Genomic DNA, 23764 nt, shown 5'->3' with positions numbered 1-23764 from the left:
CTCATTCTTAACTCTTTGATTATCTTTTTTTCATTAAAGTTTCCCAATTCATTATTTAATGGGAATGTGCCTTCAATTTACTTTCAATTGTATATTTGTAATTAGGCAGGTTGATCAGTTTTCAATGATTTATTCATATTTGTGTCATTGCTTGTACAAAACTCTGATTTCTTTACCCTTGCAGTAGTTATTAATAAACATCCATCGATTTTCTAACTGCTTTATCCAATGCTGGGTTGGTAGGGAGCCAGAGTCTATACCAGCAAGCAATGGGTGTAAGGCAGGATACACCCTGGATGGGACACCAGTTTATTGTACACTAATAAACATGTTAAAAAAACCCACTGTGTCTGTAGTCTTATATATGATACATAACCCTCTTTATTCAAGTATTAGCCAGACTGTCACCATGACAGAATGATAATAATGTTTCTATTCAATAAACATATCTTTTTTGTATTTTGCATGTCCTCAACTTTTCCTTTACTTGGTTGAAATGTGATAAAACCTTCTGAAAAAAAAACATGACAATTTAGGTACCATTTTAGCTTTTAACAGCAAAAGAAAAAAGAAAGTTTAGAATCCCGTGAATTGCAATTGTTGAGTTTTTTATTTTTTCTTTAGATATTTTATTTTTAAGAATCTCACCTGCGAGGGATACCATACAAAGTTCTATTTTTTAGTACTTATCAAAGCCACTGTTCATTTTTCTGCATCATACTGTTGTGTGGAATAAAAATACAAAGCTTTTTTGATTACCCACCATATTGCATGAATATGAATTTTAAAATTGTATTGCAGCACAATGTCATGAATGAATTCAAGAGAACAAATAAGCTTTGGATTCAATCAATAATGGTAAATAAAACATGTCTAATAGTAATTTTTATTATTATTTTATTATTATGTATGTAATGAGAGAAAATATATAATGGGCATAATGTTTTAGCTAAAAAAGTAGGTGATTCCATTATAATTTTCATTAGCCTAAATAAATAAGTAGTCAGAGCACAAGTTGCAATCTAGTTTTGACCTGATTGGAGCTCATCAGTGTAGCATAATCATAGTCATATTTTCAGCAATTATTTAAGGACATAAGAACAGTTAGAAATGGGAGGGCCATTAAGTTCATGTGGGTCAACTCGTTTTTCAGGAGCTAACTGACCCAAGGACTTTACCCACGTGTTTCTTGAAAGATGCCAAGGTATCATCTTCAACAACCTGGATGGGTAAATTGCCAAGGCCAGTTAAACTCAACAACAGGCAACACTGTATTTAATAGGAGTCTTCAACTTCAATAGGAGTCTCTGTGTGCTGGTGTATGTGTGTGCCCAGCACTGTGCTGGTCACCCGTCCAAGTCTAGTCCTGTCAAGGAATCGATTCCCGACGGTTTTCCCAGTGTCTTCCGGTTTTTGTTCCACCCAAGCTCTCCATTATGTCGTTGGTTTAATTATTTAATCAGCCACAGGACTGTAACACTCCTGACCAAGCTCTGAGGTCTTTTAGAAGTCACCGTATCCTTAATGAAGTAAGAATAATAAACTTTATTTTATATAGCACCTTTAAAAGAATGTTCTTAAGAGTGCTATACGGGAAAAGTAAAAAAAAACACAGCTAAACCAAACTAAAACTAATAAAGACAAGAGAGAAAATTCACACAAAGTGACACAAGGAATTAGAAATGTAGTGGAAAATACAAGGAGGAGACGCGAATACACAATTACATAAAGGCCTTTCTGAAGAGGAAGGTTTTGAGTCTGGATTTGAATGCGTTCAGGGTAGGTGCACGTTTTGAGCAAAAAAAAATGTCTGAGAAAATAATTAGGGTTAAATGTTTAATCAGCTGCTCAGGCTGAAACAAAACCCAGAAAGCAGCAGTCCCTCCAGTCATGGAGTTTGGCATTCCTGGTGTAATCCCAGCTGGTGCCCTGTGCTTCCAGGATAGACTCCAGGTTACTGTGACCCCTGTCCAGAAAGAGGCATCTCTCCGATAACGGGTGAGGAGATGGAATACATGCATTGTGATCAGATTAGTAAGCTAACCGGTTCTGTTCAGTCAGGAAAGGAAAACTGCTTTCTGAGCAGTTTCGTGTGTTGGTACAGTCGAGTCATCTGCGAACGTTTCAACAAAACACCTGCCTAAGTGGGCAGTATTATTACTGTAAGGATTGATGAAAAAATAAATTGTTTCAGGTGCTCAGGGGTGACCTATAAAACCAAGATCAGGTTAGGCCATCCCTGTTACAGTATACGTATACAAAACAAAGCTGAGGCAAGGTAAACAGTTTAATGTCCTGACTGTTTTTACTGAAGATACAGAAAAGGGTAAAAAGCTAACAAAAGCTAGTCAGTTCCAGACATTAGGAGAGCCCACTGTAGAAAAGCAAACCCAATTGACTTTTGATTACCTCAAATCACCTTCTAAGTACGTGAAGCACAACCCCTAACTCAAAATGGGATCTGGATTTGTGACCCCTGCCGGGGCAAACGGGAGGCGGTACGGAGGCTGTGATGATACCGGAGGACACGCCTGTCGCTGACATCGACAGAGTTTGTGTTGAGCTGCGTGTGGTGTCGTCAGCAACAGCCTAAGATCCAGCTGAGAAGGATAACTTCACACGAGCGGGGTTTTTTTTGTCACAACAAAGCTTTGCCCGTTAGAAAGATAATAAAATGAAATAGTTAATAACGAACACATAAGCCTTTCTTTAACATGTCGCTGGCTGTAATATAAGCTGGACCGCTGAAGCACAAGGTACCGTCGTTCACCGTTATTTCATCTCACTGTCTGTCTCTGTGCTGTGCAGGCAGCTATACCGTGAATGTCTCGTACCTCTGAACTGCAGCATGTGCATTATGGCTATAATTACAATAAATTGAACGTGCATCTTTGCATGCGGGCGTTTGTGGCTGCTGGAAGCTTTAATTTAATGGTTTATTTGGAGCGCTGATATGACAGTTCACTTGCAGTATATAGGACAGTTAATGTGGCCAGAGGAGACAGAGTAAATGACAGCACATTGTGCGATTGTTACTACGCGTGTGTTACAAAAGCTGACCTCAGAACCTGAAAAGAAACAAGAAACGATTATTATTATTGAAAATAATATCACTTTGCGGTTAAAACTTTAAATAAACGTTGTAGAGGGCTGTGACTGTAACTGTGTTCGCACGCATTCGTTACTTTGTGTAAAAACAAGAATGCTGATTATAAAAATACCATTTTATAGCTTCCTCGTTTAGACCTGGTTGTAAATTGTTCATCTCCGGCATGCCTGACGACGCATTAACTGCATTTATCACACACCCTGCTTGCACATTAAAGGACACGGGAATTGTGAACTACACGTACAGTACACTGCAGCTGTGACCGACCGGTACCTGTTGTGAAGGCTGTGCTGTTTGATATTCTCATCACGAGTTCTGTCAAGAGCAGCTCCTGTCTTGCAGTTGCTGGGACATGCCCTGCAAGTCTGTTTAGCTTGTGCCGTGTCAACGCGTTTGCTGGAGAAGGTGCTAAAAAGAAAGGCAAGAGTGCTCTTCCGAGAAGGAAAGACGCACTCCAGGCACAATATTCGGCGTCTGCGCCGGGTCCTTACTGGTTTTATTGAGTGCTGGTTCAATTACAAAACCCTGAGATCCCCTCTGTAAAGCTGCCCTTGAAGAATAAATGACTATCGTCGGAGGGATGTCCCACTTTACGCTAAACGTACACCTGTTACGAGATCTGAAATGTAAAGGCAATAAGGAATGTACTGCATTTGGGTATTCAAAGACAGATCTGGAGTCATCGTAGGGTTTACTTAAATATTTCGGCAATCAGCACAGTAATGCATTTAGTTGAAATAATGCAATATGATACTGTGATTTTCAAGCTTGCTCGAGTCTACCGAAATAAATTTTTTCACAATATCTTGGCGTAGAAACATTTTCAGCGGTTTTTTGTCATCTTAAAACGTTATTTTTAAAAGGCGTTCTCAGGGAGTGTCTTTAACTTTAATTTGGATGTTACACTGTAGATAATTGCACAGCTTAATGCAGCGCAGCCTTCTTTCCCCGTCTGTAGGTCTTTGTTCTACTTAATACTGTTGTGGATAGCTCTCAATATGACATCTCATCATGCTGTCTGTGCAGCCTGCTTGCTTTCCCTATAGCCTCTATTTTCCTCAGCTGAGTGACTGGTGTGTGAGCTGCAGTAGGCTGTGTATCTCGTTTTGTCCCAGAATAGCCGTCAGAAAGCCTGCACTTCTGTAATTTGTACCATCCCTCGGTGGAGGTTAGAATAAAGAAAGCAATTTAAGGAAGTCACATTACAGATTGTTGTTAATCTGGAACATTTTTTTTTTGTAAACTGCTCTTTTTCTCCATTAACGTTTGAGTTACCCAGACTTGTAATCTGTATCTTAGCGTTCTGCTTGAAACAACTTTGCTTAAGTTCTGCAAAATACAAATCCACTTCACTACTGAAACATGCAACTATATAAAACCTTGATGTGCGCATCACAGTCTCATCTTTTACTTTGGACTTTAAGCGGTTTTCCAGATCTTTTCAGTGTTTGTTTTATTACCATGCTAATTGTACACAGCAGTTAATCAGACTTTGGGGTAGAAATGTTTATTGCTTTCAACAGCCTTCCTTATATATAGAAATATATTATAGTTCTAAGTCAGAGTGGTGACTTCGAAGTACAGGGTCTACAGGAAAGAACTTTTTGTTTTAGTTTGCAATGATTTTTGTTAGCAGTAGCTTCTGAATATTATTATTATTGTTGTTGTTGTTGTTGTTATTGTTGTTATTGTTGTTGTTGAAAATGACATTATTATTTACATGATGCAAGTTTTTTTTTCATGTGAAAAAACATTTTGCTTCTGCGGAGCATCCACCTTGAGAACATAAAAATGGTTTCAAATCAGAGGAAGCCATTTGGCCCAGCCTGTTTGGTAGATAGGAGTTAATTAATCCAAGAATCTTAACCAGCCATTTCTTAAGGAGCTAAGAGCTTCAATGATATGGCTGAGTAGTTTGCTCCGTATTCTAAACAAAGTTTGCTTTGAAGCTGAGCATTATGTTTCTGTAATACACCTTCTAGATCTTCAGTTTTAACCTGGCTATTCCTGTACAGTTTACTTTTAATGTGAGATTAAGATCTGCACTGCCCTAAACTAACAGTAACCAATGTGTTATACCTATGAATTTGACATAGCTCGTTCCTCAGTGTTTTATACAGAGGACAAGGTAAACGCTTTGTATTGACTGTTCAGTTGGTATCATTATCATGTGTTCTGGCCAATTTATTTGCAGAGATAAGTGGTTTTCCTTCTGAAGATGTTATGTTAGAAGTCCCTCCATTCATTTTCTAACTGCTTTGTCTAATTCAGGGTCGTGGGGGAGCCAGAGTCTATCCCAGCAAGCAATAGGCATAAGGCAGGATACACCCTGGACAGGACACCAGTCCGTCACAGCACACACACAGACGCAAACTCACACGCTCCCACCAGCGCAATTTTCCCAGGAGTCAATTAACCCACCAGTATGTTTTTAATAATAATAATAATAATAATAATAATAATAATAATTGCTTACACTTATATAGGGTTTTCTGGACACTCCACTCAAAGCGCTTTACAGGTAATGGGGACTCTCCTCCACCACCACCAGTGTACAGCCCCACTTGCATGATGCGCCAGTCCGCTCACCACACACCAGCTCTCAGTGGGGAGGAGAGCAGAGTGATGAAGCCAGTTCAGAGATGGGGATTATTAGGAGGCCATGACTGGTAAGGGCCAATGGGAAATTTGGCCAGGACGCTGGGGTTACACCCCTACTCTTTTCGAGAAACAACCTGGGTTTTTTAATGACCACAGAGAGTCAGGACCTCCGTTTTTACTTCTCATCCTGAAGTTTATCAATTTATTTTCCATTAAGACACAATACTGTGGCGACACGGTTCGTATTGCTGCCACGCTTCGCTTTTTTACTGTGGGAGGAAACCGGAGCACCCAGGGGAAACCCACACAAACAGGGGAACATACACACTACACTCAAATAGCACCCCAGGACCTGAGCGATGTGAGGCAGCAATACGAAGCCACAATATCGTGTCTTAATGGAAAATAAATGTATAAACTTCAGTCATGCAAGTGTGTTAGCCAGTGTGCTGATCGCTTGCATACGCAGGATTGAGAATAAAAAAACAGCTCAACTGACAGCCATTGAGAATGATAACTGAGTAAAACTTAAGCCTTGTAGGTTTTTACTTTCTCGTGCTTGTTTCAAATATGAAGGAAAAAAATGATTGTAGTCTACTAGTTTCGTGATTTTGTTTATTGACCAGACGTTCAAAATATTTGAATTCTTTAATTGTAGTTTCCCTTGAAGCAGCAGGCCTATCATGCAGCTGTAGCTTTCTACACATTGGATATGCCTGTATAACATAGCAAACCTACCAAGGGTAACAAACTGACATCTCTTTGATTCAGAAACATGCTTTAAGACAATTGTAAGGTGAACACTGCATTTCTAAGTCCATGCAGCTGTCATCATAGGAAAATCCTAGAGATATTTTTGTACACCATGGAATTCTGAGGGCTAGCTACAGTATGTTCTGCTGGATTTAAGAGGGAATCGTGATACTTTGGTAATGTACTTTAATAACCCAGGCCCCTTTGAATAGTCATTCAGGAACATGTTAACCATGCTATTAATCCTCATTAGCAAACAAAATTAGGGTCTGGGCAGAAAATGACATCATAGGACATTAAACACTTATGTTTTTGGCTCACTTTAGCTTTAATAGGTAAAGCTTGAATTCTGTTACAAATTAGGCAAAATCATTACAATTCACTTGGGCTCAGTGAAGTAAATAGATTGATGAATAGCGGTGGTGTTACTGTGATTCAAGTGAAGGCTTAAATGCATCTTTGCAATCTAGTTGAAAGAAGATAGTGACTCTTTTGTTTTTTATGCACGTACAATTTTGATGATATTAATATGACTAACATTATAGTCCTATATACAGTATAACTATATATATTTATATTTAAAACAAAACTGAAAGGTCTGTATTTTTGTGAGAGGAGCAAAGTTTAGCAGACAAAAAGGTTTGGGGATCTAAGAGCAGAAGAAAGGTGACAAGTCAGAGGAGGCCATGAGATGCATCTTATTTGTTCGGTCGCTCTTTGCTTATTGATTCAAAAAGTCTACCAGGGCTTTTCTCCAAGGAGCCAAGGTGATAGATTTCAGCAAAGCAGTAGAGGATTTTGTTTCAGACACCCATAAGCCTTTTAAAGTGTCTTCTATTTTCTGTCTTGAATGTTTCTCAATTTAATTGCCTCTTATGTATATTAAAAATGATCTTCGCAAAGGATCTGGTTGTCATACCATATATCTTTTATGAAGCCTGCCTTCCTACTTTGCTGTGTGTAACGATAGTCTGAGGTTGTGTAAGGCCACTGGTGTTCGGCTGTGTGAGGTAGGTGTCCCTCCTGATTATTTTCTCGTTTAAGTTCTTGTTCAACAGTGCGTGGCATCGTGTTAGCCGACAGTGAGTGAGACTCTGTGATACCAGGGACTTAAGTGTTGGAGGTGGGGAATTGCCAATAGAAGAAAAAAATGCTTTTCCAGCTAACAGGCGGTATGGTGGCAGTAGTGGTTAGCACAACTGCCTCACAGCTTCAGTGTCCAGGTTTCAGTCCTTCCCTACGGTGTCTAACTGTACAGAACTTGTCTGTTCTTCCGGAGTTGATGTGGGTTTTTGCGAGTTATTCTGGTTTGTCCCCACTCCTGAGAGACATGGAAGATTGATTTGGTAGGCAGCAGTAAATTGTCGTCCTCAGAGCCTAATCCCTGGTCCTCCTGTGGAAAGAATCTGAACACGCTACCTGTCGTCATTCTGCTCTTCGAAGAGTGGCTGGGCTGCCTGTCTGCTACAGCTGGTACTGAGCATGTTGAGTGGATACACCGTGATGAGTGCGTTGTGGTGAAGGATTGTTGACTCACACCTTCCGCATAACTTTTTTTTTTGTGCCTTTTAGTGTGGTTTTCCTGTCTCTTTGGCTTAAAATAGAATTGGGATTTTTGTTGCCGTGGCTGTTATTGGGTCATCATCTGTGGCACTGCCCTTTGTCATCTTCTCCCAGGCTTTGTCCGGGATCATTCCTGGGCAATGTGCACCTCTTTCCAGCCCCACAGAGAAAAAAAATAGTTAGAGAGAGACTCTTGAGTCTGAAGACTGGCAATATCGTTAACCGAGAACTTTGCCTGCTGTATCATTTGCTTTATCTGAGGGATAGCAGAAGGCAGCATCTAGGTAAAGTCTCCTGAAGACATCATCTGAATAATAAAAAAACGCTGCGTTAGTGTTTTTGTGTTCTTTCTGTGTTGAGCCTTAATGCTGCGTTAGTCTTGTAATGTAATGCTGCTGTGCCTCACCAGAAACATTCCCCTTTGCATTTCTCCCCTTGTCCTTTTTTTGTTTCCTGGCGATGGTAGAGCGAGCGAAGATGGAGCTGGATGTAAAGGGGAACTCGCCGCGCTCAGATCCCATCCCCCACTCTCCCAGGTCTGGAGGCTGTCAGCAGCAGGACCAGCAGGATGGGCAGCAAGGGGAAAGTGTAACTACCAGTGACAGCCACAGCAAGGACACCACAGCAGACAGCGACACAGACGACAGTAAAGTAAGCCCCACTTCCTCTCTATTTCACAAATCGGAGAGCAGGGTGGGGAGGAGGGGGAATCAGCCGTGTGCTTTCAGGTTAGCCCGGGCGTGCAGGACGACAGGGAGAGGTTTTCGTTTCGGATGCCAGACAGCGGAGCCAGGCAGTCTCCTCGGTTCCACTCCTCAGCTGCGAGGGGAGAAGCGCCAGCTAATAAAAACTCCCGTGTCTGCTGCTGCGGCGCTGGCAGCAACAGCAGCAGGAGCTGCATGGGAAACAGTACCCTGTGCGAGATGCATGCAGTTATTATTAAACAGATGCGCTGGGGGCATGGATGGTTGCGGCAGCAGTGTTTCGGGGGTGACCATGGAAAATCACAGGGCAGTCTCGCCGTTCCTGGCCGGTACTTCTTTCAGTAGCGCTTCACAGCGGTGGTAGGATGTAGATGATGTAAGTTATTGCTGTCAAAGAAGTTGAATTCTAAATTCTGCTCTGTTAGTACTTGAAATTGATTTTTTTTTGGTACTGTTAGTGTGAACCCCTGCCAGGGCAAAATGTATTCAGAATCAAACTGAATTTAATACAGATTAGCTCATATTTACTACACATAAAGTTCATGCATATACAGTACATATATATTTATGCAATGCCATGTGGGTGTTTTTATGTTTTGATATCTTAAATTCTTTTTTAGCATATACTATGATTTATATTTTATATGCAGTTAAAAAAACTGCACAAACAAAGCAACCCATCTCGCTTCCTTTATAATTTAATTGGACAAATTGCACATGTATTCAGAGTCAATCTGGATTTTCGTATGGATGTATATTGATTGTGTAGTTCAGCAAAAGGCTTTAAAACGATTGTATGAAATATACGAATGGATTTATAACACGTATCCTAGAGTCTTAAGGACTGTTTTCAATATTTCTGCTTTGGCAGTATTCAAATGATGAAGTCTAAATTGGTGTTTTGGTCGCCATGCTTTTATAATCTCAGTTTAACCATGCTTCTTGGGAACAAGGTGGAATCGATCAGTAGGACAGCTCTCATATTAAATAAGGAAGCAGGAGAAGATTGGTGTATTTCTGTACCTTACAGTCCAGACACAGGGAGCACGCGAGGGAAATGAAGACTCATTGTATTCTTTTGAGGGTCACTCATGCCTAGAAAGTGGAGGTGATTCTAATTAGTCTGCAGTACCCAGGTGATGAATTTCGTAGTGTAGCAAATTAACAGCTTACCCCAGCTTCCTGAGCTGTTTCACACATTTTGTCCAATCCATTCAGAGCATCACTGGAACTGTTTCAGATTTTCTGTGCTTACTTTACACTTCTGGAATACAAAATCCAGCTAAGATGCTTGACATTCACCCTTTGCTTTGGAAGGTCAAAAGAAAAAAAAAACAACACCAGAATATAAGTACCATTTTTACCATCTATCATCTGAAGCAATGTTATTTAGCTCACCTTTTACATCACCAAATAATACATGAGTATAAGACAGGTAAGGTGATTAAAACTTGACATATTCAGGAGGACAAAAAACCCATATTCTGAGTATATTAAAAATGCTTAAGAAAAAACATGCTTACAGAAAATATGTAATCACTAATTCTCTTATTGATGAGCACTGCTTAATATATAATATACCAGCTATCCCAGAAACTGAGCTTATTGCCTTCAAAACATTTAAAAAAACGAATCTGACACATTTTCTTAAAAGAGTGCTCTGTGATCTTTTAAAAAAAAAAGGTGTGGGGTGATTTTCCGAAAATACTTTTTTTTGTATTTTCATGCGATTGTGAAAGCATGCATCTTAAACAGATATTTTTTAATTGATTAATTGTTCATTTTTTATCTGTGATCACTTATTACCAAAACTGCCTGACCTGTTAAGACTATTTTAAGACTTAAGCTATGACTACTAAGTACTCATTGGGAACTGGATTGTTCATTTAAAGCTTAACCCTATGAATGTTTGCCATAGTAAATTTGCTGGAGTTTTTTTTACCATGGTATACTATCATACGGTTTTCTAAGAGTAAATATTGCCTGTATGACAAAATAATCAGCAGGATTTTATCAGATAGTTTTACTCAAGATTTAATATAACCTGCAAATTGCATTAATTCAGTGGAGTCAATATTGCTACCGGTTATGTTCTCAGTCTAATCACGGGTGTTAACTCAATTGTGCTGTATCGCCTTTTGTTCATTATTGATGTAGAACTTAATTGATGTTGCATTGCTTTTAAATCCATCCTTGTCCCAACGCCATGATTAACATTTCCCCCAAATAGTTGGTTGTATTCTTGCCAAGTTTGAAACCTCCAGTTGTGTGTTCTCACATCGTGGCTCACGGTTATGAATACCGACCATCTCAAGCTGGGAAAAATGTGGAGGCGTGGGCCCTATCCTCCGAGCCGCCCCGCGTTAGAACCTCATCTTTTAACACGTCATAGGCTATGCCGCCCTGTAGGAGTGATTGGAGGAGGGGGGCACACATCACCAGGAGCACTTGCAAGGCAGCAGGAACTAATGAGTGATATATGGAATTAATATGTCCGTCACTTTTTTTCCTTTATTAATTTTAGAAATGTGCTTTTAGAAAATAAATTGTTTAATTAAAAACATTTGTTAGGCTGCTGCTTTAAGGCGTTGTCTGTATACGAGCTGGGCTGGAGGGGAGTTTTTAATCTTTATTCGCTATTATATAGAAGAATGAAATGAAAATGCAGTTTGTTATTGTGGAATAACCAGACTCTGGAAGGGCCACTAGCCCTTTGATCGCATTGCCATTGTTGCGCAGCAAAAACATGGACAATGAATTTTGCTGAAATGGCTACTTTTATAATTGTGCCTATTTTTTCATTTTTCTGACATTCTACTGTAGGTATAGTGCCTGTTTCAGACTGAAGCGAGAGTTTTGTGATAATTATTTTTCTTCCTGAGTTCCTTTTATTTTTCTTAAAGTTAGAAACTTTTCAATAGCTCTTGGGAAACTTTCATTATAAAAACTGATGATTGAGTAATGTTGTGATGGTAGGAATATATCTTTTGAGGGACAAGCACGATGAAAGCAATCTGTAAATCATAAAAAGTACAGCTAAACTATCAAATTTTGAACAGTAATCTTATGCATTATGAATAAAAAATAGGTAAAATTACATACTGCATGTACTGTAGCTTAAACATTTTATTTTTGTGAATGCATGTTATGGATACTTTTCAGTGTCCTTATACATTACATACGTCTTTCATATTCAGCAAATTGACAATGATATTTACTTTGGGAAATGGCCCAATAGATATTGTATTTATTCCTATAGAATCTTATCACATGTTATGTGCTTAATTGCTTCTGAAGGGCTTTCTCAACACTTGCCAAATAAAGTGCATTCTACGACTATCCAGCACCTGTGTTATGGAAATGGTGTTTTTCTCAGAATACCAAGTTGCAGAAAGTGTTTTGTTCCATGTCAGAGATCTTTTCTGAGGTTGATGGTGTTCACATCGGGCGACTTTTGGTCGCAGGAATGATCAAAAGCAATTTCAGATCTGTCACTCCCCAGTTGCTGCAGGCGTTAGCAACTATACCTTTAAGGTTGATATAGGTCCTATGCTGAACTTATAATGAAATCCACTTTATACTGATGAAAATATCAATATTTGTTTTTACACTCCTGAAGAATAATGAAAAATAATGACATGGCGTGGATGTGTGAATGGCTAATCTTTTTTATACGAACAATGTACGAGACACTTTGTAGAAATTTGCCTAATCCATCAACGGAGATTTTTCTTTTCAGAAACTATTTAGAGGGTATTGGATAATAACCACAGTAATTAAAATTTACAGCTGGTACAAGCCCAAAACAAGAAATTTAAAATGAAACGAAGCACAATGTCAGTAATTGGAAAGTTTGTAAATTATTACAAACTACAGTATCTTAGGTCTCGCTTGATGTCAGTTATTAACAATAATAATGTACAGAGGGCTAAAATGAGAACATATTTCACTGAGATCATCTGTGTGGATCTTTCTGGTTAATACTTTTCGACAAGATGATTGCCTGCCATTCTTTTTGCTCCGTGACCCAGTGCATACACAAATTAATGATAATTAATTGCCTTTTTTTAGCATTTTCGTTCACTTCTGACTGCTTGACATTGAGTCCAAGCCCCCTTTGGGGGAAAATGTATATTTATACAACTGCTGCTGGTGTTAATGTACACAGAACAAGTATGTGTAGTATGTCTGAGTAGATAATACCTGTTTTTAATTGCTTAGGGGATGTTAATAGTAAGGATGTTAAGGGCTGCTAAGTGATTTCAATCCAAAAGGCAGATTTAGAAGCATCTTTAGATGGTTCCTGTCACGATTATAGTCCCCCCTCCTTAAGGGTGCTCCAGCCCTTTCACTAAGACTTTATTCTCTGCACCTGTTCCCTATTCCCAGCCCACCTTAAAAGCCAGGCGCTGACGCTCATCCGGGCTCTGCATCTGATTTCCATATCGTGCGAGTCCGGGACCTGGAAGCGCCTGGTCCCGTTAAGGTTTTAACCTCTGTTCCCGTTCCCGTTCCCGTTCCTGTTCCCTGTCCGCCGGTTCCGGCCCGGCCTTCGTGTTTTAATTCCGCGTTTTGATGGATCTCCTGGTTTTGGACTTACCTTTCTGTTTTGGATACTCTCTAAGGACTTCTCTTTTGGATTGTTCGCCTCGGCCACACCTCCCCCGTGCACCAGCGCACCTTGGACACGCCCCCCTGTCTTCAGCCCCGTATTCCTGCATGACGTTTCCCTAGTGTTCCCCCCACTCCGTCGGACTGTGTCGTCCGCATAGGGTCCGGAAAGAACTGTTCGTTACAGTTCCACCTCCTTCAGTATTGTATTAGTTTTAATTCCCATAATGCATTGTGACTGCATTGTCTTAACACACCGTAAACTTGAAAGATTTTTATTGCAGGATGTGTATGTATTAGGTACTGTACTTATTGGCTGCAAAGCGGAGAACGGAATAAATGTTGAAGCACAGAATTAATTAAAAGAAAATTCAAATTACAAAGATAATTCCAGCATTGGAAACAGTGATGATTTATTTTAATAACCCCCCAAAATAATAAAATTATCTTTATGATTCCAATTTTCTTTCACTTAGTCATAGAGGAAAAAAAGCATTGTGGGAATTAAAAATCACAATGCAGTATTAACTCGTAAATGTTGTACTAATGAAGGATGTAAAGTAGAGATGGGCTTTTGTAATATTTAATAACATGACATAAAACTAAAACTACCATACATGAAATGAAAACTAACATGCACTAACTACTCTCATGCTTTGACTAAATTCTTTTGGGAGTTTTACCTCGTTTTTCATATCTTTTTACCTTTCATAAAAGCTGCAGTTTGGACAGCATTTTGTCATTTGAAACCAGTTCCGGCCATCTGGAGATACACTGTTGCCCCCTCTTCAGCATCTATCGCAGTAAAATTAGTATTTTTTTGTAACAACAACTTCGAAGTCAATTTTCATTGTCTTGATGGTATGCAAATCTGGGGACAGACAGGGCCAGTTCCTCCCGGAAATCTTTGTTTTTTTGCTGAAATTCCTTTACAGATCGCAGAGTGCTTGGGGCAGTGTATTTTGCTTGGCATACAAGAAGTCTACTAGCAGTGGTAACATGAAATTGCAAAATTCCTTGATAACTGGCAGCATTCAGCAGGTTTCTGCAACACAAAGGCCACCCTTGCCTCCCAGCATGTTGAACACATGGCATGAGAAACTTTTCTTTATAAGACCCTCCTGTCTTCCCCAAAACATTTTGTTGAGCTCTAGCTGAAACAGTTTTGTTTTTCACAATGGCTTGCATCTTGGTTTTTACCCACAGATATTTATCTTGGTAAAATAGTAACAGGTCATTTTTTTGCTTGCGAAGTCTCCCTTCCATCAAAGTCTTCTGCAAAAATCAAGGGATTCTCACTGAACTGGTTGTTTAAGTGGTACGTAGTTTAGTCATATCGTTGCCATTCGGAGACTGGTGCCATACACTTTAGTTTCGACCATTTTTGCTGTTTTTTTGGGTCGAACATTTTTATGTACTTTACCATTGTTAACTTTTCTACTGTAGCTCTTGAGTGATGTTTCTCAGTCATGATTGTCGATTATTTCGGCATTTAGAACATTGGAAGGAAACAGGTTGTGCATGTTCAATTTGAAAACCAAAAAAGCTTTTCTTTTAGTTTGAGCTGAAACTTCAGATCAGCTGCAGAATGAAGTGCAGGTTATTAACTTTTTTTATGTTTGGCGTATTGTGTTTAGTGTCTTACTAAGTGAAATTAAGTTAGAACTGTAGGTTAGCACTGTTGTTTCAGTCTGAAGTCAGACTATCCATAGTGATATGTATTATGAGCAGGTAATGATTTGAATTTGCACTATTGGTAGCAGTTATCTGAAGATCAATTTTGCATATTGGAGTCTCACTGTTAATACGCCCTAGAAGAAGGTTTGACTATATGCAGAAATTGTTGGTGCCTTATCTCACTACACAGATACATCATATCACTTCTGGAGTGAAAATAATACTTTCTACTCTGCATTTTTCTTGTATTTATAAATTGTGTATCCACTTATATGTAGTGTCTATGAGTATCTGTGACTTAATTGATTGTTATTTCTGGCATCATCTAAGAATTTGATGAGAAACAGCTTCAGAATCCTCCAAGCTGATTGCAGCTAGGCGGGGGCAGTAGGGTTTATACAAACAGCCATTGTCTCATGATCAAAAGGATCCTGTTTGATAATGGGATGCTTTGAACTGCTGGCTTGGCACATCTTTCTACTACACAGGTGCTTTTTTAAAATATCTGCAAATATCCTGATGATTATATTTTACCATTGTAAATCCTGGTGATGCTAGTGTAAATTGAATGTTAGCTATAGCTAAGATCTGAAAACATACATAAGTTTAGAAACATTGCAAGTCCCCTGAAATGTCTGAAATGCTTCATTGGTGTTCCTGATGCTTTGGTGTCAATGTCAAAGCATAGTGAAATAATTGTATGCGTATTATCGCACTCTACGTCCCCTAGATTTGGAGGTTGGGATAAATTGTTCTTTTGCTCTAAACTGCTGTCTCAGTAAATGCAAGATTAAAACAGATAATCTAAATCATTGAATGAATCAAAAAAGGCCAGCTTTTGATCACGAATCTCGTCGTCTTAGCTCGGCGTTGCCTGTAAGGTGGTTGCCTGTCAGGGTCCGGGGGTGCAGAATGGAGCACTTGAGTCTGCGCTGCAGTGCAGACACCATCACATCACAGGCCAGACCACAGTAAATGTGATTAGGCGCTGTCACAATAAATTTAGCCCTCATCTGTTACTGAAAGAATCCTGGGCAAAGGTTGCTCTCCACAGCAAAGTGGCCCTTTTAGTGCTTTTATTTGCTCTAATGGGAAATGATCATCAACGAGAGCCATTTATAAACCTTGTCTGAATCAGTGATTTCTACCCTAAAATAGCAGGCCTGTCTGTTTGCTTTAAGGGAGACAGCCGTTAAGAGTTCTTATTCTGAGCCTGTTAAAGGGATCAGAACTTGTTCTGGTGCAGTGTTAGCCTGTTGCACTCTACACTAAGATGTAATGTTGGTGACACATTTCTTGGATGGGATCATGCTCTGGATTAATCCCTTTGACCCAGCTGACCTGGGTATTCAATAAAGTGTTGTCTCCCGTGAAGTTGGAGTTAAATAACCTATTCAGCCTTTCTCGTGCAGTTTGATTGGATTTTACATATGCATTGTGCTGTTGCTCACGGTGCATTTACTTGTTCTTTGATGCAACTTGTAACATCCCACCTGCAATAATGTGTTTGCTCTGGTTCAGAATGGAAACATGCAAGTCAGCAGGTGGCAAGGATTGTCTGGGTTTGAGTACACATTTGCGTGATTTAAGTGCTTTGAGGTTTCTACATATCAATTCCAAAAAATGTTTTTCTCCAAATGACATTTACAGTATTGAAAATGAAAATTATTTTCAAGCGTTAGTTTGCTGAATTTATTTTTATTTAGGTATTTAGGATAATATGGTCTAATGTAGACTATGTAAACGTTAATTCCATGTTCAGAAGTTGAAAGAAGAAACACAGCTCCCCACTCAAACGACTGTTGACCTTTTCCTTTCTCATCTATATACTGTATATATTTACAGATTATTCTTTGACTCGTAATCATACCTTCGCTGAAATATCAATACCTTTAAATCAAACATGTGGCTTAATTGATGTATGAAAGGCATGAATTAAATATGTTCTCTCATCATTATGAGGTGAATATACTGGCTATCAAGGTGGGCATTACTGCGTTAGTGACATGAATTTAGTCACATGTCTGAACAATGCTGTTTAAGTTGCATTGAGCAGTGAGGTTTGTCTGCACCTTCTCTTAAATTAAGGAAAAGGAACAGTGAGTTTTAGTGACCGTGTTGACCCAGCAATGTCTTGGTTAATGATTGTGCCACAGAGAATAATCTGAGTTTAATGATGCAGGTCAAGGTCAATTTTAATTGTGGCTTTGCCTTCCATGCCAGAAATTGCACCGAGGAAGTAGGAAATACACCAACACTTTTTCACAGAAGCCCTATTAATAACACCCGGTACTATTTAGAAAAAATAAATAGACTTCAGTCTAATGATAGATTTCATATTAGCACCTCGTCAATCATCTAGCCTTTAACACTTTTCTCTCACAGGTCCATTCCTCTGCGCCCGTTCTCACAAACTCTCTCTTTTGCTCTCCTTCGCTTTATGATCCTGCTCCCTTTCTCTCTCCCCCCTACCCAATGAAGGCGAAACCGCCGAAATATTTGTATTTTTCTTTGTTTTTAACCTCTGCTTGTGCCTCCACGGCCCACACACGGACACAGAATTACATTTGCACCTCCGTATTATAGCTGTCATTGACATGTGATGGATGTTTACTAGAGAATTCACAACCTAATCCACATCTACTGGAGATCTGTCGCAATTCTTGGCCACCGCTGGTTCTTCCTGTCCCTGGATTGCTGTTTTTGTGGGACATCAGCATTGACATGTACAGGTGATCCCTTACCAAGGGCTTTACAGTTTTGACTTTCTTTTCCACATGTTAAAAAATTACTCCTACGCATGTAAAGTGTACTTACTCTTGCCCCAGCTTTATTCCTCTGATTACTTTTTCTCTCTGGGAGGTAATGTATCTCGCCAGCGCTAACTGTCCACCTTGCCTGGTTTTTTCCCCTCCTGCTGGATGATTGCAGTTCTTCCCTCTCGGTTCAAAACCCTGGCTCTGACCTGCCACTGTCTCAGTCACTCTCCTCCTCCGTTAAACTGTCTGGACCCTTCCTCCCGTTTTCCTTCTTCCAGAGTCTGTCCCGGTCTCCATTCTCGCTCTTCAGAGGAGGAGTGAACTAATGGCAGAAATCAGAACTGCTCAACCCCTGACCACTTTTGGGTACCATCTCAAATCTCATTTGCTTAGACGGCACTTTCAGCATTTACAATGTAATTCTAAGAATGCTTTGCACTGAATGTTTTAAAATCTGTATTTCTTAATGGAATTTGCCTGTTGCACTTGAAACACGGGACACATACCAATAGGAAGTCTGCTTTGTACAGCCTTGTACCTGTACATGCCTGCAAAACTTAGAATATTGCTTATGTAAATAGTTTACTTAATTAGTTTTTGTGTGGTACCTGCCCTATACTTTCTACAATAGCATTGTATTGTTTGCTTGCTTTTATGGTAATTTTGTTGTCACCTATTTGTTCTGGCTTGTAATCACATCTGTTGTTTCCTTTCGTACCTGTGCTTAAATAAATTTTCGATGAGCTTTATTGACATGACAGATGAATTATAGCGTTGCCATAGAAATTATCTGAGAGGCTCACTTTCTGTTCCTCGGGCTGTGACAGGAGTTCACTTACTCAGCTGCTGGTTTTATTGAGTTTTCTCCCACCCCCCCTCCCAGTAGGACTGGAAGATTTCTGTCAGGTGTGGGAATTCTGGGATCAGATTAAATAATTTAGGGAAGGATGTTTGTCTAATTCTGGAGTATTTTTTGCAGTGCAGCAGAAATCTGTGTCTGTTTCTGCTTCTCCCTGCTGGCAATGGAAAAACAGCCTGTCTGCTCTGTGGCGGCCAGCTCTGCCTGTGTTTGCCGAGTTCACTGAGTCTGTATGTATGTCGTTGGAATTGGTTTTTCCTTCTTTTATTTCCTTGGTTCTGAATAGCTATGGGTTTCTGTTTTAAGATTTAATCCATAATAATTCAGATAATTAAACTCCAACCCACTCCACTACAGCAGTGATAGTGAATTCCCATCTAACATCAGGTGCTTGATGTTAAAAAAAAACTTTTTGAGATATTTCAGTTATCTTTGTTTGTTTCTTTCTTTTTTGGTCAGGTCTCTGATTCAAAGACAGGGACACGGTTCTGTCTCTGTTTTATTACCGTAGTTCTTCTCGCAGTATCTATAGTCGGAGCTTGATTTCTTCTTTAATTGTCCGCAGTCTCATTTGCTGTATGTGTTCTGGGGAATGCCTTGAATTAGCTCCCTCCCAGTCCGTGAAACCAGCTGTAATACGTTTTAGTAAAAGGGTGTTCTGCAGGCATTTATTTTGGCCCCTTTCATATCAGTATGTGATATCAAGTTTCCTAGTGGCATTTTCAGGAAATCGTGACCTAAACCTAATTGAAAAAAGACATAGTAATAATTGCTTTCATAGAGTATCTAATTGAGATATCATTACGGATTGCTTACAGGACTGGAATCTTGTTAATTGTCCATACGCAGTGTCTAGCAAGCTCTTAAAACCCGTTGGATTTTAACTTGGATTCTCAACATTTTTTTTTCTTGAGATCTTTAATTGTATCAAAACGTCATTGTTTTATCTTTCCGGTAAAATCTTCCGATACTTTCATGTTAGTACGTGCATTTGTAACGTCATTGTAATGTCATGCATTTGTCTAGATTTGTGAATCTTTTTACTCAGTGGTATGCCTCACAAAAAACTGAATTTACAGCTTGAATAGAAGAGCTACGGAACCTATAACATCTTTTATTGGTAAGGGCTGTCCCACCATGATGATCAACTCTGTGTTCTAAATCTTGGGTTAAGGTCACAGCATAAAGATCTGTTGGGTATTTCAGGATATTGTCTTTTATCTTCTATGGCAAGACTTTTACACAGTTTACAGCAGCACACTTGGGAAATGCTTTCCACTTAAAATTAGGATTGCTGAAACTCTAGATTCTTGTTACGATTCTCCTGAAAATGTATCTGGGTGATGTAAGTCTTAATATATGTGTTTTGTAACTGGAGTATATCGTTCTCATGAGATCTGTTCTTGTTTTTAATTTTGTGAAGTGCTTTGGCTGAAAGGCGTTCTGTAAAAACCGTACAAATTGAAAATCATATTGTATTCCAGTGAAACATGAGTTTGGACCTTTGCCATTAAAATAGCTTGAAAACTTTAACTAAGTACCTCATGTAACAATGTGCCTTTCTGTTTTCTGTTTTCCACATGTAATGTCTGTTTCATGTTTCAATTAGCTCACAAATGCAGGTGTAATATATATGCTTGTGCGAGTCCTAGATAAAAATGGAGTAATTGCTCTAGTTCAATTTTCACTCATCTTTATCTTTAAGAAACTTCATTCTTTGCAATTGCGGGCAGATGTACGCTATGTAAGGGGAACAGTGAGAAGGGGGTGGTTGTGACGAAGATGGGTTCTTACCAATATGTGTCCCCAGTGGACTAGGAATGTGTGCTCTTTCGTATCAGTTGCAGCTACTGCTCAGAATAGATCACTGCAAGTACGAGTTTTCCTCTATCATGGTGGCTTAATTGCCATTTTTTTCAGCACTGAGGCAACTAAATGGAAATACAGAGCCACTGCACTCAGAGGATGGCGAATTTGCAAATACAGAAGGGGAGAAAAAGAAAATGTAATAGGAGCTGCCGGGCTTTATGCGTTGGGTCTGCCATTTAACCATGGCTGAGTGCTTCAAAAACTTGGACCAGTTTCTGCTGTGCTGACAGGCAGCAGGGAGCAGCTTTCTGCAGTTTAGTGGGATAAATGTAGCACACTGTCAGTGAGAAAGAAAAGTTTATGCACAGCAAAAAGATTTATTTCCTTTTCAGCACATTTGAAAACGAAAATGTCTGTAGGAGTTTTCCTAAATATGTAACAACATTTCTGACATAAAGTGCCCTAAGAAAGTAATGGGCAAAGAGAGAATTTTAGTTTTGCTCTTCAGGCAAGCATTTTGTATTTTGTATTTTGTATCAAGAGATTAATGTGAATGATGAGCTAAATATGCTGTATATTTTATTTTGTAGTAATTCTATGTATACATTTAAGGACAAGGAACAAGTAAATCAGCATGGAGTAAACCTATTACTTGTTATAAAACATTGAAATAACTGTTTTCCTAAATATAATTTCTGTCCTAAAACGCAGCCATGCCATCAAAAATTGTCTGTTTTGTGGGAATCCTAACCCTAACCCTAGCTATGGGTTTGCCTTAGAGTCTCCACAATCTTCCATTCATTTGATTGGAAAATGTAATTCACTGCATCAAAATATTAGTCTGAAAACACTAATCAACCTCGTCAAAACAAAGAGAATGTATCAAGAATGGTCAAATTAATTTTTGACAAGTGTTCTGTTTTAGGAAATTTGGTGTTGAATGGGGTCCTGAATGAGTATGGGTTTAGGCTTAATTGGCGGTAAAGTCAGAAACAAGTAACAAATTTTGGCTTTTTGTTAATATGCCAGTGCATAAAATGCGTATTGCAAGAGTTTGGAAAGGTTAATCAATTTCTTTCCAACTTTTGCTTGTTGGGCCATTAAGACAAAAGCTGTCCAGCTGGAAAATTTAAATCTTGCTAAACGTTGCACGTTCAACCCAGTGATTTTAATTAACAATAAGGACTGCCATAGTAAGTGACACAGTACTTTGTAATGAGTGTAAAAGTCTGTATTTGGTTGCAAATTGCTTTAAGGCAAGGGAGCTCACTAAACTGCTTTTGTTATTGTATGACATGCTTTCCTAACCTTAACTGTTCTTGGGTTGTTCTTAATTTAATTTAAAATGCATGCTCAGGTGATTTAAATCTGGAGATTTTTAACTTTCTTCTTATGATGAGCTCTTTTGTTGCATAAAGCTTTTGATTTGGGTCACTGACATGCTGCATGGTGTATTGTTGCTAATAAGCACTTTCTTCTGCAGACAAAATGTCACAGAAAGCAGATATAAACTTTAGACCTTGTTCTGCTGCTGCCATCATTAGTAACGTGAATAAAGACAAGTGATACAGGTACAGGGGTGGCCGAAGATGCCATATCTATGCACATGGAACCAAATGTTATGAATTATTTTGAGCATTTAAATCACTGTCACCGTTAAAGACATAGAAGTCAGTGCAGTCTTCTATCCATAATGATGATGACTTATTTAGAAGCCATAAAGCGACCATAAAATAACAGCCAGATGCTCGTAGCACATATCGATGGTGTATGTTCCATTGTAGACTATATGGGTCATTAGTGGATGATCCAAGGATATCACATCAATCAGTATATTTGGTGAAAGAGTCAATCCTAATTTTTGCATTGAAACAACAACTTGTGGCTGTTATGAGGTCTCAGTGCAGTTCTGTTGTCATTAGCATGTCCTGTTTTAGTTTTCTCAATCTTGACATTCTCTTTGACCTATTGATTCAACAGATTAGTTCCAGCCTCCTGTTTTCATCAGTTTCGTCATAGAATCATGAGGGTGTCTTAGGAAACTAATTTATTTGGTGAGTAGTTGGCAGATGGGGTAATTTTATTGTCCATTTTTTTATGTTTTTTTTTATAAATAAGCATGAAAACAGAGGGTTTGTTTCTGGAATGCAAAGCAAGAGTTAACACTTTACTGTGATTATCCAGTTAGTATTTAGCAGCGGGCTAATGCTGTATGTGGTCAGTCGTCTGGAAGAAATAAGGGTCCAACAAGTCAGAGATGCTCATTGATTTACTTCTAAGAGTTTTGATTAGTGGGCAATACAGTATGAGCAGATTCAAACTGAAAGGAGTGTTTCCTGCACTTCCGTGATTTAAAGCTTTGAGGGTACATTATCTGGAATAGAAAGCCCATTGTGAACGAAAAAAGATGACAAGATTTCTCCAGCAGCCGTTGTCAAAAAACATTTTTCTCTTTACCGAAAGTTTTATTATGCTTTGTCCTTATTGCACCGTACCAATAATCTTGGAGATATTGTTTTGCTTTCCTTCTGCGACTCTGAGGATAATAAGTGTTGCAGCCAGGAGGCTGTAATGGAACTGTAATATGATATGCTCTCTAAGATGGTGGGAGCTGAAGAAAGCATGCAAACCCTTCAGCTACAAAAATCTTCAGCTATCACAATTTCTAACTCTGCTTCTGCGACTCAATGTGATTTGAAATGGTTCAAATTGTTTTAAAGAAATTTCTGTGCAACTTCTTGAGAGAATACTGTGAAGGGTGCTGTTAGTACTTCATACGTCTACATGCTCTTTACATACATATATATTTTATTGTAACTGAATTTTTAAATTTAAAATCAGTTTGTTATTAATCTGCTTCAGAGAAAACTTTGGAGTTTGTGTATAGGCTACATGAGCAAAGGAAAGTTAATTAGATGGTAAAGTTGAAAGGGATACCTCATGGCTGAGGTAAAAAAAAATATTTTTTCCAATTTTAAACACCAGACTTGTTTGTCTCTATAGCATTCTGAAATTCATTCAGGAAAAGCCTCCAGGCATCTTTAGTGTGCGGGGAAAAATAAAATTGAACAGAAGTTCTTTGGTTTATTGATGGTAAAGTGAAGTTCAGTGGCACAGTTGCAAGAAAGATTTGGGGTTGTGACAACATGTCATGGTGTCTGCTTTCATGTTCATCTTTGGAAAATGAGTTAATCCACTGGCTAAAATAGACTAATACACAGATGAACTTTCATATAATTGGGCAGTTTTCTTTGAATAGAACTGCTCCTTTTTAAGTATGCGTGCATTAAGTCCTACTAATCTGTTAACTTGCTATTCT

The 23764-nt window shown here is 38.9% G+C and overlaps 1 protein-coding gene across 1 annotated transcript in view; it reads left to right on the top strand.

Annotated features, from left to right (window-relative positions):
- The first annotated feature begins 2577 nt into the window (after nt 1–2577).
- rbms3 (RNA binding motif, single stranded interacting protein) overlaps nt 2578–23764 on the top strand; it is a 348159-nt gene continuing 326972 nt past the window's right edge. The window contains exons 1-2 of the mRNA XM_088928552.1: nt 2578–2756; nt 8493–8677. Of these exons, the coding sequence (XP_088784678.1) occupies nt 8504–8677 (174 nt within the window). The 5' untranslated portion in view covers nt 2578–2756; nt 8493–8503. The remainder of the gene's footprint in view (nt 2757–8492; nt 8678–23764) is intronic.

This window comes from Atractosteus spatula, chromosome 12, assembly GCF_055471065.1.
Source record: "Atractosteus spatula isolate fAtrSpa1 chromosome 12, fAtrSpa1.hap1, whole genome shotgun sequence".
NCBI lineage: Eukaryota > Metazoa > Chordata > Actinopteri > Semionotiformes > Lepisosteidae > Atractosteus > Atractosteus spatula.
The sequence above is the reverse complement of the archived record's forward strand: the minus strand, read 5'-3'. Positions and strand labels throughout refer to the sequence as shown.